Source organism: Ambystoma mexicanum, chromosome 6q (genome assembly GCF_040938575.1).
Source record: "Ambystoma mexicanum isolate Mex_15411 chromosome 6q, UKY_AmexF1_1, whole genome shotgun sequence".
NCBI classification, from domain to species: domain Eukaryota; kingdom Metazoa; phylum Chordata; class Amphibia; order Caudata; family Ambystomatidae; genus Ambystoma; species Ambystoma mexicanum.
In genome coordinates this window covers 7,603,116-7,620,561 of record NC_090937.1, presented here as the reverse complement: position 1 = coordinate 7,620,561, position 17,446 = coordinate 7,603,116, and the positions used below count along the sequence as shown (strand labels likewise).

At 44.1% G+C, this 17,446-nt stretch overlaps 1 protein-coding gene across 1 annotated transcript in view; it reads left to right on the top strand.

The window, feature by feature from the left end:
- The window catches only part of LOC138515709 (stimulated by retinoic acid gene 6 protein-like), an 859,180-nt gene that overhangs the window by 630,122 nt on the left and 211,612 nt on the right, over nucleotides 1–17,446 (top strand). The window contains exons 13-14 of the mRNA XM_069630368.1: nucleotides 10,435–10,483; nucleotides 10,573–10,690. Coding sequence (XP_069486469.1) covers nucleotides 10,435–10,483; nucleotides 10,573–10,690 — 167 coding nt within the window. The remainder of the gene's footprint in view (nucleotides 1–10,434; nucleotides 10,484–10,572; nucleotides 10,691–17,446) is intronic.

Genomic DNA, 17,446 nt, shown 5'->3' with positions numbered 1-17,446 from the left:
TTAACTGGATCTAGAGAGCAAAGTTCTCCAGGAGTTAATATATCTATGTTGTTTTTGTTGCTGTTTGCTATGCGTAGGAACTCATGTAAATCTTCCCATGAATATTCTGCACAACTTAGCGTAACAAACCAAGTTGGTGGTCTAAGGTTTCTGATCATGCAACGCACATCTCTGTGCCGTCTAAACCAGTATTCCTTTGTACCACGCATGTTTGCAAACAAATTTGTGATACTTGATTGTAAAACCTCATATTTTTCTTGTACTTTTTGTATTAACTGCGTAGGTGACATATTTTGAAAGTGCGCTCCAGATTTAAGAATGTGTGCAACTCCATGACATAGTGTTGCTAATTCACTTTCATAGAGTAGGTGGAATATGTATTCCACATTTTGTCTAAATCTGGGATCTTGCAAATACATTCGTAATGAGCGGTAGTCTGATGCCCCAATCTGAGTGGGTCTATCATCGCAACTCCCACCTTTGCCAGTAGGAAATAGCAGTGGAAAAGCACGTTCTTCTACACTTTTTTCCCAAATACTCATTGGTGACCCTTTAGTTTGTCGCATTTGGTAAGTTTCAAGTGCATGATCTATGCTTTCATTGGAATGCAATGGATGAATTGTGTAATGGTCCAAAAGAGTGGATACTGTAGCTGGATCCAGAAGTTCGAATTGTCCAGTTTCTGATGGCTCTTGAATTATTTTAGTTGTTTGCCTTAAGCTTTCATCAATATTTATTTCCTTGTGGTACTCATTGTTGACTTTTAGATATTGCAATGCTTGTCTAACTTTGTGTAAATCCACTAATTGTTGCCAATTTTTTTTGTCCTTTGTTGGTACTCCATTTACCAAGACTATTAAAGAATGCTCTATTGAACATTACACTCCTAGAGTGTGCAAATTTTCCGTTAGATCTAATGGCAAGTAAACTACTTTGCCACAAATGCCTTTCACCAATTCAGAGGAAGGTACATTCGCTGTTTTTGGATGAAGGCGTATATTTTCTTGAAATGGGTGAACTGTTTGAATTATTATTCTCTCGTACAAATTGAGCAGTTGCAGGATTTTTGTTAATGGAAACAATTCCAAATTATTTGTAATTGCACGTGAAGGCCTGTGGTTGTTGTCTAATTTTGCAGTATAGTAACTGCAACATATTAGGTGTTTAGTTATTTCATATTTGCTTGCAACTAAAGGTACAAAGCTAATTCAAACCATTTAGAGTCTTCATTGTTTTCTATTTTGTATGCTATGTCCACATTTTCTGTGTCCTTTCGTAAAACGTTCTGCGGCAACATACACACACATGGTTTAGTACTTCAGCCGATGTCCTTTAAAATGTTAGTATTTCTTTTCTGTATGTGTGTAATAGAAGGTTGCTATGTGCAGAATTGTCGCTACTATGCTCTAAAACTGTTGCATTTTCTATGTGGCTCTCACTTCCAAAATACTTCTTCTGAATACGGTCCATTTCTTCTTGTAAGTATTTGGGTGTACCATGCAGAAGAGTGGTATTTAAGTTGCCTAATTCCGAAGCTGGACTTTTTGCATAGTATATTTTATACACTAAATTTCTTACTTTGGAATAATGTACTGATATTCTTTTGATATCATGGAAGGTACTTTTGCAAATAGGCCCAGAAAGGCAGGCTAATGAATGTCCTTTTAGTCCTGTGTCTTTCCGCACTACACAAATATCCATATTTTGCAGCACTTTCATTTTACTTTTGTCTTTACCTTTTACTTATTGATTGAGGAACTGACGTAAAGATTTGAAAGCTTTGTTTGGAATGGCACACATTGATGTGCACGGCCATTTGTATACTGGACGGTGTGGTTCTGCTGAATCGAGAGGTAATTCTGAGTTTTCAGAAGATAGTTTTGTAAGCAGTGTTTCCTTTTCCATGATGGTAGTATTGATTTTCTCATACCCTCGTCCACTGCTATGGATGGCAATTGTGTTTGTTTGATTTTGTTTGTATGCTTCTTCATTAAAATATGGCTCTGTGGTTGTTGTGTGACTCCATTCACCACCACAAACATGCAAAAAATTATTTTTGTTCACATTCCGTTTATTGCTGAGTTTCATTTGTAGTTTGGTACTTAGTTTTGTTAGTGCTTTGTGATCAACTTCCTTTTGAGAAGGATTGCACTGTCCACGGGCGCTTGTAGAATTAACTTTCTACGGTACGTTTTAAGGGGTGAGGATGATTTTGGTCCTCTTCTTAGTAGATTCTGAAGGACTCTGTGATGAAACATTTTTGCTAAAATACTTTTTTTACTATGGGTTCTTCTTACACTATCAGGATTATTAGGAACATTGTTAGCTGTACTGGCAGCTGTTTTTTTTAATACATTTTTTGTGTTTTGTGACACTTTCTTGATGGAGGAGGTACAGTTTCGGTAGTTGAGACTTCTTTTATTATGTTACCCAACTGCATTAGGTGGTTTGTACCAAGATTCTCCAATAACTCTACAACAGGTGGATGCTTACATTGGGCACCTTTATTTTTATTTGCTCTAATTCTGCGTTCCTTTCTACACAGCTGCTTTTTGGTAGGCATTCTTTGGTATCTGTTGAGAAAAAAAGTATACTTTGGTCTGTTGTCCAATGTATGTGTGCTGTGTGAATGTGTGCATAAGTGTGATAGGGAAGCTCTTTGGCATGGTGTGTCAACGTACAGTGACCTCTATCATTTGGTAAGGCTACTTTACTGTTTGTATACTACTACAATGTCAGCCATTCCACCTGTTATTCTTTGTTCAATAAATGGATATTTGTAGGTAGAATGGTTTACAAATTAATGCTTGCTTTGGTGTCCAAAATAAACAAATAACCCACTCAGCCTCTTTAAGGAGTAGTTACAATATGAAGGTTGTACTGTACTTACTTTTTTGTGCAAGATGACCAGGTTTCTTCGGATATGTCATCTGCAGTGTAGATGCTGTTGATTCTCAGAAGAGTAGTCTTCACTGTGAATTAAAAAAACGATATCAATTACTTTGTGTGTTTGCAGCGGTCATGATACTGCAGATTTACTTGTACTTCTTTCATCAGAGGATTCAACTTTCATATTTCAACCCAGTCCACGTGCACATTTCACTTCTCTCTCTGCAGTCTTTGCATACTACTTTCAATATGGTACTTGAAAGGCCTTCAAAATAACTACATTTTTTAAGGTTTTGCAAACGCCTTGTTCTTTACAAAGTGTAGTATGCATAGGAGAGAGGTTTGTAAGCGATAGGGCAAAGTACTAGATGGGCAAACATTTTGTACTTGTTAATGAAAAGCACAATGTCCAAAAATAGGGAGACCCTCTGAAGGATATGTCAGCACCACAATCGGGAGCGCTTACTATTCTCATACGATCACATTGCAAGTAGCATTACTGTAGGCAGTACAGAGTATAGAACTCTGACATTTTCACATACAAAATTGAGGTCTGCCCTAAATTATACTTCTCAACTCACACGCTTTTGGCATGTGTCACCCGCCTTGTAAAGGGCAGACTCACCGCCAAGCCTCCTGCACGGCCATTCATTCCAATGGGCGTCTAACCCGCCAAAAACAAAATCGGCTGATTTCACCCGCCTTTAAGACAAAAATGGTTGAGAGCTATGCCTAAATAGGCATGCTTGCAACGTATGTACAGGTTATGCAGAAGACAGTAAGTAGTCGTGCGATTTGTTAATGACAAATCGTCAATCTTGCACTTTTAAAGGGGGAGCGTTGTTATGTGTACCCTAGGGAAATTTACCAGCATTATTTTGTCGATTTTAAATCATAAGGCTTCCATACCTGTACTCTATACTGATGCATGTGGACATGCATGGAGCTGTACGTAGAAATTTGCAATCCTTGCACAGTAGCTTGTGAAGTAGGTGCTTTGCAATGGTATGCGATTTCCATTAAGAATCATCGACAGTAATTTTGAAGTGCGCAAGGTTGATGACGGAGTTAAAATTAGCGATGTCCTATGTGATTGGTGGATGATTGTGTGCCCGCTTAGTTGTGTCCAATGAGGGACTCGCTTTGGTACCGCTGTAGAAAGGGTGGAAGGACTGGGTAAGAGTTACGTGCCGCACGTAGGCAATGCTTGTCCGCTGGTAGGGCGTGTCACATACGGGTTTCTACAGCAAATCCTGCATGGAAAGACGACTGTAGGCATCAGCCAATCAGATGTTCACATTACTCTTTTATGTCGAATGACGGTGCGCACACTGAAAATGGCAGAGGTGGAGAGGGTCAGGGTTTTGCTGCTTGGAGATATTTTTGTGCAAGGCTTACAACACTATGCCAAGAGTAGGCATGTGGCACACCATTTTGATGTGCGAGGAGTGGAGGTGGTGTAGAAAGCTGACACTGACAACAATGCTGCAGCAATTCTGCAAGTTTGCAAAGAAATGCGTAGAATGACCACTCCTCATGTGGTAATTTTGCAATACGGTGCTTGCCACTTGGGATACCTGACTTCTCATACTTTGTTGGCAGATTTGGCACAGTTGGTTGAAGCACTCATGACCATCTTCCCAACATCAAAAGTAATTTTTTCTGCTTTACTCCCGAGAGTACAATGGAACAACACTTCTGTTTTCTGTCCAGATCAAAGCATCTGGAGGTTCATCCTCAATCGCGGCATGCATGCATTCATGCTACAAGTTGGTATGTTTTTTTGTAACCATGATAACATTGCTCCAAGCAATGTGCATTACTTTGAAGGAGATGGTGTTGCGCTATCGTCTTTGGGAAATGCGATGTTCTTTTGGAACATAAGGCTTGCTTTAGAGAAGGTTCTGTAATGTTTGCAAGAGTAAAGCAAGGACAAAAAATACAAAAAAATACATAAAATACCAAATGTCTGTACGATATGTGGCCAAAAATAAAAAAAACGTCTCTTTTCAGAGCCTACCTTAAAGGGGAAAAAAGGGAATAGTACTTTAATTAATGTACCGTCCTCACGCTCTGATCCTGTACATGTCCGCGAACATGGCGGTAGTTAGCAGCCAGCACATATCACCACCAAGGATTGAAGGGTGCCGCATGTAAATGAGAATGAGCGGAGCTAGGGTTTGGTCCATAAAGTTCAGTAGGTGTGTTCTGACCGACGTACTTTAGTAAGACCGTCTTCTCCCTCACAGGACACCACACAGCCATGGCTTTCCATGCTCGAAAACAGATTATCTTGATTGTGGGAGACTCATGGATACATTGGTTGAAGGTGCATGCAGAAAGCTGCAGTTTATCTACAAATCTCAGATTTCCACATGCGGAAGTGCACTGGCATGGCGTGTGTGGCATGAGATGGCTGGACTTGGTACCTCTTTGTGTTACTTTACAGACAGAGCGTCCTCCAGATATACTGATCATTAATTGTGGAGGAAACAGTTTAGGCCATGTATCTGGAATTTCTTTGCAATTTGCCATGAAGGAAGGACTCGCAAAGCTCATGGACAAATACTTTTTTCCCGTATTGCCCAAAGACAAATATGGTTGCATTCTTCTGCATTTGGTCCACAAATGGAGAAAGCGAGACGCAATGTGAATAAGGCTGTGTGTGCCTTTTTAAGAGATGTTGGCATGTCCTCTTTCCACAATGAAAACTTTTTGTTTCGTAGCAGTTTCATTTTCCGCAGAGATGGAGTCCACCTCGCATATGCTGGCAATCAGATGTTTCTTCACAATTTACAAAATGCATTGCATCCTCTTTTGCAATCACACTAACCTATCTGACAATCCGTTGTCCCCAATCTACTGTTTTTGACCCACACAACACACCACCAAAAGGCTCTTTTCAGAGCCGCCACTTACTCCCAACGTACACTTTATTGCGTTTGCTCCGCTTGCACCCTCCCTTTTTCCCCTCTCCGACTGTCTGCAAACTTTTGCTGAACTCCGCAGGAGTCTACGGCCTTCACTTCATAGTTCTATTGTTACACTGAGAAAGGCGGCTCTGAAAAGAGCATTTTCTGTCATTTTTGTTATTTTTACGTTCATTGATTAACAGCACTCGACACACTAGGAGAAGAGGCGAAAGGAGGGTAAGAAAGGGACATGAGCCATGGGGATAAGAAAGGGCAACTGAACAGACAAATATTAAGGGTGATCTTTATTTAGGTAAGGAGCAAATCTTCTGGTGCTCGGTGACTGCAGCCTCAAAAGCACTTTGAAAACTCTCCCCCCTGCAGAGTACTGTGTCACAATACATGCACACTACTGTCACCTTTGAAAGGTAAGGTTCCACAGCATTGTGAATGGCTTGTGTAGCAGCTGGAGGGAGATGCTCCGCCACAGGAGTGTCTCTTGTGGTGGGAGGATCGGATTCCGAGGATGCTGTGGAGGAACTCAAACGACTACGCTCTTCACATGGCACCACCTTGCGAATGTCTGCAGTGTGGAACCAAGTGAGGTGTCGCTTCATGGTTGTCGTACCAATACTGTACGCTCCAAATCTCCCGCGACTCTACACTGCATCGCACTGATTACACTTCACCAGGTTCGCACGTGCTTTTGGTACATTCCCATAAACGGAAAACAACCGCCACACCCACGACTCCCGCCGAGTGCTCCTAGTGCAGAGTTCCTCCACTTCATTCTCTTCCTCCTCTTCTTCCTCAATCTCTACATCCTCACCCATATATCTCTGTGCAGGCCCTTGGGGAGGGGGTGATGGTGGCAGGTTTGGGGGTGGTGCAGAGGCTAATAACCCAACAGCAGCCATGGAAGCCATACCGATTAGTTTCCTTTTGGTCACTACAGCAGTAAAGGCAACGCACCTCAATCTGCTATAGCTAGAAGGACAATGAGGATGCGCTCTGGGGTGTGGCGTTTTGTAGGGGTGCAGGGGTGTGCCTTGTGACCGTCTTCATCCCTAGAAAGGGGTACACACATTTGACACAGCAACTCCTGAGGTGGCCTATTGTTTGGGATGCGTGAAATTACATTTTTACACTCTACAATGCTTTGCCTTGTGTCTACAAGTTCATTTTTATTGTTGGGGAAGCACACAAACCGCGGAAACTAGTCCCCACGCTCAACGTAGGTGCGGTCACAAGATGACGTCCTCAACACATCCACCCCCATAATGAAAGTCCCCTGGACAGCAAATGCAAAGAATCAAACATGTGCATGCACACAAGTGTCCTACAGATAGTGTTCGGGTGCTCAAACTACTTCAAAGTGCGACACAAGTGAGACGGACAGTTAGGAACTGGTGCGATGTTCGCAATACTTATGTTTGTATTGCGCATGTGCACGCATGTTATGTTCACTGTACGGACAGTTGCAGTGTCCTTAGGACAACTCCGTTTTGTTTGCCTACGAACTTGCCGGCCACCGTGCCTGTTCTACGGACGGCACCATTTTGAATGCGCCCAATACGGACCGCTATACTGTCCTTTACACACTCCCTTTTTACTCATTTACACCCATTCCGGACATCTTGTGTGTTCTACGACCATGTATTATCTCGTTTCCAAGCGGTACGCCGACGTAGTATATCCTTTGGACACCCCTTTCTGTTTATGTACGCACATTTTCAAAAGATAGTGCAGTCACACATCACATCCGTCTTACTTCACATTAGACAGCACCCACATTCCATTGCTTGCGGATAGGTCAAACAGGTGCGCTGTTCGTGAACATTTTACATCTTTTTAAAATAAAAATCTACACACACACTCTTTCTCTACAACTACTGCACAAAAACATTTCAAACACACACACACATCAATCTAAAGAAATAATGGGGGAAGCAGACACGGAAACAAATATGGGGGAATTAGGATTCAATACGGGCTGGTTATGAGGAGAGGATTTGTGAGGGGAAGAAGGGATGGATATTTCGTCAAAACGTCTATTTTCCTGTTCAAGGTTTGGGGATGGTTCACTAGGGAATGGAGAAGCAGGGCAGGTACAGGTGGGGCAATGATAACGAACTTTTCCTCTCACACCGTCCTCCACAAACTCCCGTAAACTTTGAAAATTGTCATTTAATGTGTCCATTTTCTGCTCTATCCTTTTTATCCTGTCTTCTTCTGTCTCGTTTGTTGCCCTTTCTTCTTTTCTTTCCTGGTCTGTTAAAAAAAAAATACATAGGTTGAATGCCTCTAAAATACTGGTCATTATTTTGCATATGCAGAGCACTCTGTACCATTATTGTCGCTGTCTTCAGACATTTCCTCATGTGGGAAATGCTCCTCCAGCCACTCCAAAGTACTAGCCATTTCTGAGTCAAAACAACAGAAAGAAATTACTATTTCTGCACTACATCACCCATATAAAAACATGACCTGCACTCACTCTTTTGCTGTAATGTCCCTTCGTCCTACTGCGTCCGTACACTGTCATTCCAGGCTGCCGAGTTTCTGTGAAGTGATTAAGCTGGAGGCATCCTTTCTTTTTAATGGTATCATCCACTTTATTCTACATGGTTATTAAATGTGTGCTTTTCTTTTCCTAACTTCAGGATTCCATATTTACTAATTACTACTTATAATATCTTGTTGTCCTTCTTCTACGTTGCCCATTTTTTGTGTAAGACAATAGTACATTCTCAGCTATCCCCCGCCTCTTTGGGTAATGTTGATCCTGTCCAACCCCGTCCGCAAACAGGCGCTCAGTCCGTCCCTTTCCAATATCATTAGGGAAGGGGTTCTGTATGTTCTATGTTAAATGTATGTCAAGTACGTACATTATACCACATATCTTTCAAAATCATCTGATTACAGTGTATATTCTGCTGAACGACTTCATTGCCACAATTTCATGCTTAAGTTCCACCTTCCAAAAGCGTATGCAATTCCCTACAAAAACAACTTTGTTACGGGGACGTTATGGTTAAGTTGCCCTCCCAAAAACCAGTTAAATTCACTACAAAAAAACTTTTTTTAGGGGATGTTATGGTTAAGTTGCCCTCCCAAAAACCAGTGAAATTCACTACAAAAAAAACTTTGTTGAGGGGACGTTATGGTTAAGTTACCCTAACAAAAACCTGTACACTTCACTAAAAAAAACTTTGCACCTCCCCTTTATACTTCAAATTAAAACCGAAAAACCCCTGAAATTCGACAGTTATGGTAAACTAAGCTCCCAACCCTGCCACCACCCCTGTGCACTGCTAACACTAACACCCAGACCATGAAAAATGTCATCTCAAGTGATGTCATCAATGATATTTGTGATGTCATCTTTGATGTCCTGGGTGTTAGTCTTAGCAATGCACGTACATGATGCTAGTTATGGTTGCTTAGCTTACTATAATGGGGGAATGTGCAGTGGTGTTTCGTTGCACTGTGAAGTATAACATTCCTTTAGTGATTTTTTTTTTACTGAATGTACATATATATGTATGGCAGGGAAGGAAAAGAAAGGGGCTAAACAAGTGATGTCGTCATTGATGTCATCATTGACATTTGAGATGACATTTTTCATGGTCTGGGTGTTAGTGTTAGCAGTGCACAGGGGTGGTGGCAGGGTTGGGGCTTAGTTTACCATAACTGTTGAATTTCAGGGGTTTTTCGGTTTTAATTTGAAGCATAAAGGGGAGGTAGAAAGTTTTTTTTTAGTGAAGTGTACAGGTTTTTGTTAGGGCAACTTAACCATAACGCCCCCTCAACAAAGTTTTTTTGTAGTGAATTTCACTGGTTTTTGGGAGGGCAACTTAACCATAACATCCCCTAAACAAATATATATATATATATATATATATATATATATATATATATATATAGAGAGAGAGAGAGAGAGAGAGAGAGAGAGAGAGAGAGAGAGAGAGAGAGAGAGAGACACACAAACACACACTGGAAAGGCCTGAAGCACAATATTGATTTTCCCCTGTGAAATCCAACAGTATAAGAATGTGGGATGCTCACTTTGAAATAAAGCACAGCAACGTTCAGTGTTCACAATAGTCACATGTGGATACATTTGCTGAAATTCCACATATTATTCTTCTATTGTGACCTATTCTGTTGCATGGGACAGGCATGCAGAGATGTGGGTCACAAGGCTGACGCGCTACAGACCCAAACCTCACTGATGATGCCCAATATGAGGATGAAGGATGTCTGTGTTGTTTCTGGTCTCGTTAAAAGTGCATGTAATCTAGCAGTTTTGCCTGGCCTGCCCTTTTTCAGTTCGTACATGTCTGATTTGCATATGATTTTTGCATATTATTTGCATATGGTTTTTACTGTTCTGCAATCTGACATCAGGCTCAGAAACAATGGTTTGGAGATTAGGGAGAGGTTTAAAAGGGAGAGGTGTCAGATGATGAGAAGGTGTTTGAGATGCCACAAGGGGTCCATCTACTTTCCTTGCTTTGTGACTCATGAAAATCCTCCGATTCCACTGCCATTCATGTCCCTCTCTGCTGTGAGCAAAGTCTACCTCTTGCGATTATCTATTCACACTATTTCCTTTTGTTTACTCAAATAGGCTGCAATCGCAAGGTACTCTGGTTGGCAAATTGCATACGTTTTATGGGGTACGTCCACATCAACATATACAATTACGAAATTGCACAGTCTTTCTCAGTGATGCATTATTTACAGATGTTCTGTTTTCTTTTTACAGGGTACCAGATCATCCATGTGATCCAGTCTCTCATAGGACTGGCAATTATGTACATTTTTGTTGTGCCAATCAAGGAAAACAGAGCAGTGGAAATGCTAAAAGGTTTGGGGATAGCTTGGTAAGTTCACACTCCCCTTCCTATGCATTTCATCTTCCTTTACCTTTGGTTTGTTGGTAAGTTTTCTGGATTTTGTATATGTTATACTATGATCAAACAGATATAACGGCGCATAGTTCTCGTTTACAGAAATGCGCTTCAGATCATCTTGAGATGACTTCAGCATCTTTGAGAAATTAGGCCTCTCTACTGGGTGAACTTGAGGTTTTAATCCAAATGCTCTAGAAGCAAAAGGTTTCCTGTTTTTGTTGGTGTGTGTTAGAACTCGATGGTCGTGAAGATTATGAAAGCCTCTGTCCCCAAGTAACACACAGGGAGAAACTAAGTAACTCCCTGTGCGATCTTTGAAGCCACAGGTATTAGGTGCTGGAGTGCCAGGAACCAGGAACGCCGGAAACCCCCAACCGCTGAAAGGCAAGCAGGTAATTACCACAAAGCCACAACAAGCAGTAATCAGAAAAGTAAGCTAAGAACCACTAGGGGCTTACCTAAATGGGAGGAGGATGGGACATCAACCAAGTAATGGCCTCGGAGTGAGCAATGTGGGGAGCGTTCTAAGAGCACCCTCAGCGTGTGGTAGCGACGGCAGCAGTTGGGTGGAGAAGGTTAGGCACTGCTCTGTTGGAAGTTAGGTCACACACTAGAAATACCTGTGAGATCGCCTCGGGTGCAGTCTTGAAGCGTAGTAACAGTGCAGGATAATCCAAAAACAGTCCGTATGAGTTCCGTGGTCAAAAGGTTCCAGAGAGTTCAATTTAACAACAAATCCGAAAGGATTATCATAAGAAATCCAGGTATGGCAGTCCGTTGGTCGGTATACCAGAAGCAACGAGATGTGGGCAAACAATCCAGGGAGGAAGCGAGAGGAATCCATTAAGCAGATCCGTAATCCAAAAGCCGTGAGTCGAAAGTCAAAAGTACGCCAAACAGTGCCGGATTGATCAGCTGTGAAGCACTGGAAAGGCGCGTACTCAACACTTTTAACCTGTTGCCAAGTTTTCAGGTGATTGAGTCTTCCTTGTCACGTGATTCATGCCTACAACATGTACTCGGGTCTTCGGTGTCACATCCTCCATAGTGTTAACAACTGGTCGGACCTTCTGAGTCATGTGATGCGGAACTGACCGGAGCTGGAGCCCGACAAGACCCGTGAGGAGTCGCCAAGGGAGCTGCCAGTGAAGAAACGGACCAAGGTGATTCAGGTGACGGTCACTGATGCCTGTCCGCTTCGATGGGTGACGTGGGTGATGCCAACAGGTACCAAACCACTGCCGCCCTAATCGAGTAAGAGTGGGAGTGTGTGCAGAAGGGGCATTAGAGTGAAGGGAATCAGAATGCATGACAGAGCCCCCCCACAATGGCCCACGACCCCGTGGGCTGGACGGGTAATCCCGATGGAACCGAGCAACAAGACGAGGGGCATGGACGTCCGAAGCAGGAACCCATGAACGGTCCTTAGGACCATACCCCAACCAGTCCACCAGATACTGCAACTGCCCCCTAGAGAGGCAGGAACCCAGGATGGCGCTAACCTCGTATTCATCGGGAGAAATGACAGATACAGGAGCAGGGGAATACACAACACAGGCCGGTCCAGGGCAGGGTTTAAGCAGAGATGTGTGGAACACCAGGTGCACTCGCTAACAAGTAGGGACCGATAGGCGATAGGCCACCGGGTTCAGGACCTTGGACACTCGATAGGGACCAATGAATCGGGGAAGGAGCTTGCGGCAACCAGGCAGGTGTAGGTGATGAGTAGACAACCACACACAGTCCCCAACTGAGTACACGGGCACCACAGCCCGTTTCCTGTCTGCCGCAGATTTCATGGACGACTGGGCCTCCTGGAGGTGGACAAGGGTGCGGGCATGGACAGTGGCAAGGTCACGGATACAAGCAGAAGCAGCGGGAGTACTAGACAATGAAAGGTCAAGGAAAATAAGAGTCCGAGGATGTTGGCCATAGAGGGAGTAAAACGGGGAGAAGCCAGTGGAGGTATGCAAAGCGTTGTTGTAGGCAAATTCAGCGAGGTGCAACAAGCTGATCCAAGATTTTTGATGCTGCAACGGCAAACAACGCAAATACTGCTCCATGTCCTGGTTCACCCTCTCCATTTGCCCGTCCATTTCTGGGTGATAAGCAGAGGAAAAACGGGCGTCAATACCAAACAGCTTCGTAAGAGCTCGCCAGAATCGAGACGTGAATTGCGAACCCCTGTCAGAAATCAAGACTGAAGGCAGCCCAAACCAGCACAAAATGGATTTGAAAAACAAGCTGGCCAGGACGGGAGCGGAAGGAATCCCTGAACAAGGTATAAAACGAGCCATCTTTGTGAATGAGTCAACCACCACCCAAACTGTGTCGCAACCCTGCACCCAGGGTAAGTCCATAACAAAATCCATTGTGAGGGTGTGCCGGGGTTCCGGGGGTATAGGCTGTGGCAGAAGCAGACCCAAAGGGCGACCCTTGCGGGTCTTACATTGGGCACATACTGAACACGTGTTGACGTAATTGTCTACATCACGTCTCATCGAAGGTCACCAACACCAACGCTTAAGTAAGGCTAGGGTACGCCTTTGACCAGGGTGTCCATTGATGACGGTGTCGTGAGACCATTCCAGTGCTAGATTGTGGGTATCACTGGTGGGCAACACTAACCTCTCCTGTACGAAGGGTAGTCCATCGCGATATACAGGATCCCATTCTGATAGCTGGTGTGGTTGTTGGGAAACCCAGAGACTTATGGCGGACAACAAAGGCTGCGGGGGTGTACAATGGCAGACTACGTGACCCTGATTAAGTATGGTTTCTGAAAAGATCGGAAGGGACACCCCCCCAGGATAGCGGGACAATGCATCTGCTTTACCATGCGTTACACTCGGCCTATGTTTAATCTGGAAGTGGTATGCAGCGAAAAACAGGTGCCATCGCACTTGCCGGCTGTTGTTGCACTTGAACGAAGCCAGGTCCTGCAAGTTACGATGGTCTGTGCACACAGTCGTTTGGTGTCTGGCCCCTAGAAGGTGGTGTCTCCATACTTGGAAGGTGTCTTTGATAGCTAGGAGTTCCTTCTCTGTGACGGTATAGTGAGACTCAGTGGTAGTGAATTTGCGTGAGTGAAATGCCACAGGGTGTAGACGGTCAGAGGACGGGCATGGTTGAGATGGTACAGCCCCCAATGCAAATGATGAAGCATCCGCCTCGACCATAAAGGGTAATTCCGGGTCAGGATGTTGGAGAACCGGAGCCGTGGTAAAGGCGGATTTGAGTGACTCAAAGGAAGCTTGATGCTCTGTTGTCCACATGAAGGGGACGTGGGGGCTAGTTAGGGCTATAAGAGGTGCCACGACAGAAGAGAACCCTGAGATGAACCGTCTATAAAAGTTAGCGAACTCAAGGAACGACTGTAGGGACTTGGGATTCACAGGAACAGGCTAATCTAGGACAGCACGGATCTTGGACTGATTCATGGCCAGCCCTCCCAGTGAGATATGGAAGCCTAAGAACTCAACCTCCTTGGTATGAAACTGGCATTTTTCTGGTTTGGCAAAGAGAGAGTTTTTGCGCAATCGAGACAAGACTTTCGTTACGTGTGACACATGTTCCTCTAGAGAGGACGAAAACATGAGAATGTCGTCCAGATAGACAACGACATAAGCGTCCAAGATATCACTGAACACGTCGTTCATAAACCCCTGGAACATGGCCGGTGCATTGCACAGCCCGAAGGGCATGACTGTGTATTCGTACAGGCCGTGTCCGGTGCAAAATGCCGTCTTCCACTCATCGCCCTCACAAATACGGACCTGTCAGTCCAGAAAAACTAAGCACCCCTTGACGGTCCGGAAATGAATGATAATTGGTTGGCCGAAGACCAACCGCCTCATTTACAGTGTATGAATATATATTCATTAGTCATTAGTTATTATGTAGCTATTAGTTTAACTAGAGTGAAGCCATTTTAAGATGACCAGAAACAAATGACCAGAATTTGTTTTCTCTCTCTGCTCTCTCTAACGTTTCCACTTTGCCTCATGTAAAACTGCTTTGCTGTAGATATTATTTCGCTTCAATGGTCCAAGGCTAAGAAACATGTTGAAACATTACACTGGAGAGCCAGACAGGAATGCCTGATTCCCTCCCTCACGTATCCTTGAAGACAGGGAGCAAGGCATTTAATCAGTATACGAATGCCAGCGAGTCTCCTGAAAGAATAGCAATGTACTAAACTAGCATTTAAAGAGTTGAATTATGATCTTCTTTACAGCCCCCCTTTCTGAGCCCAGTGAGGCCCCGGAGAGCGGGCTGACTTCTAGAGCGAGAATCGAAACTTAGAGATAGTGAGGCCTGGTATGTGCCAGTCTCCTACACGCAGCTTGCCCATGAAAAACAGAAACGCTTTGTTCTCGCAAACAAAGAATGGTGTCTGTAAAATTGGACATTGCAAACTGTTACTAAATATGGTGGTCTAAGGTGTCATATTTGTCACGATGGTCAATCATCGCCTCTAATTCATAGGGAAATGAATTAGGGGCGGCATAAAATGTGTCATTACTGATTGTAAGATGCTCCGTTTGTATATATGTAATTGATGTACGTTTCGCGCTCTTTTGCGTCCCCCGAGGTCTGTTAGACACATGTCGCAGGGCCTGGGACCACTTGGCCAACTGGGACTATTTTGTATTGCAATAAACCCTAGATTTTGGGAACAGAACCTCGTGTCTGGCGTATCTATTTGTGTGTGGTGACTGTGTCTTGTTTCCACATCCGAGGGTCCCTCAGGGGCCCCTTCAAGATGGCGCCCGAATAGGGACCCTCTCCCACTTGTTCCATCGTGTACGTTCCAAAATAAGAAGACTGTAAGATTGGCGAGGACGGAAGCGATCGAGCCGGGGTCAAGAGGTGTTCGGGGCGCCCCTACGAAAGCGATGAGAGACTCCTTTGCAGATCTGCACACCGCTGATACCTGATCGACGTCCCTGGCCAGTAAACAAGGAGGCGAGGGTCCTGAAAGGAGGCAGAGCCGAGTTACGCAGACACGACGTAATTGGTTGCGTCAGTATACGGACGAATTGTTTCTTGAAAAGACAAATTGATTGATCAGGTGAGTCGTGCCCCGATTCATACGTATTCCTGATATTAGTTGAGAGTTGATTTTGAAAAATCAAACACCCAGAGTATGTTTGATTAGCCAAGGGTAAGGTTAAAACATGCCTGGGGTATTGTCCACCTTAGCAGGATTTTTCCGCTGCGGTGAACAATCTTTGGAAACTGGCCAGGAAGCACCTCCGGGAGGAACGCCGGCTTATGATATGTACATAAAGTATGGTTTGGGAGCGATAATGTTTTGTGAAACTTGGCATAAGCAAACCAGAAAACAGGAAAATCTTCAGTGGCCGAGGGATGGGAGTTTTGGGATGGAACGTAAAGATAACCTGGAAAAGGTGTTGATAAGTAAAAGAGCATGCCCTGGAGCACTTGATATCCTTAGGGACTGGAGGAGGGAAACAATGCTCCGATTTAGAAGTAGAGAGAAACATGCACGCAGGCATAAGTCAAAGACGGAGAAAGCTGAGGAGAAGGAGGAGGAGGAGTGGAGTAATAGCTTGAGAAAGGCGAGACGGCGCGATGAATTAAACATAGAAAAAATATATCCACAAAGAGAGCTACACTCATCGGACGAATTAATAAACAGAATCTTAACTGAAACAAAACAGGGCCCGAGGAGTGTAACTAAAAAGACTACGGCAATAGCTGCCGCTCAACCCCCTCCCATTGCTCAGCCCCTCCCAACACCAGCACAGCCACAGGCTACATCAGACACTGCACTGCTCACTAGCCAGCCAGCCCTGAGTGTTTCGCAATTACCACGGCCCCAACAGACGGATCCCACTCTCACTGCCCCCTCTGCACCTCCTAATCAAGAGGGTGCCACTGTCCCGACTGCCCCTCCCATGAGTGGAATTGAGCAGAATGAATGTACGAGAGTAACTCGCAGCGCGATCAGGAAAGAGAGAAAGCGTGAGCTGCGAGAAAAGGCAGAAATGTATATAGACGATAATGATGAGGCATCCACGCTAGCGTCCCTATATGACTTCAGAAGAAACAACGAAAGACAGGTATTGTTGGAATGCATGGGGGAATATTTGTCGGGACAATGGAAAAAGTTAATTAGGAAGTTACCACTGCAACGATTGTTGGATTTAAATGCATTAGCTCGTTGTAGAGGGAGAGATGAAGAAATAGAAGAACATGTGAAGCGACTGTTTGAAATGAAGAATGACTTGGATGAAGAGTATTCTGAAGTTCTCGCCACACCAGGGAATAGGAGAAGGAATATTGAGAGGGGCAGGAAGAGAGTGTCAAGACTGTATATGCAGAAATCCTTGCCGCCACACGGACAGATAAGTGATAGACAAAGATTGCAGGTGTGTGTGCGGGAAACGATGAGATGGATGTCAAGCTCTAGGACTTCAGTAGGGGAGATAAATGAGATATGTAATGAGTATCCTTTGCAAATAAGAATAGAAGCTCTGCGGACAATAGTAGGGGTGTTACTCCAACAGATAGCAGGACACCACAGGGGAAGGGGAAATGCACAGAGTAGGGGAAATTTGAATATGCATGGAGGGCCTTTGGGATCAAATCAATGTGCATACTGCAGAAAGGAAGGACACTGGCGGGTACAATGTCCGCATTTGCAAAACAGAGGCAGATATAGTCATAGAAGGCCTCACAGAAATCATATGCAGCAGC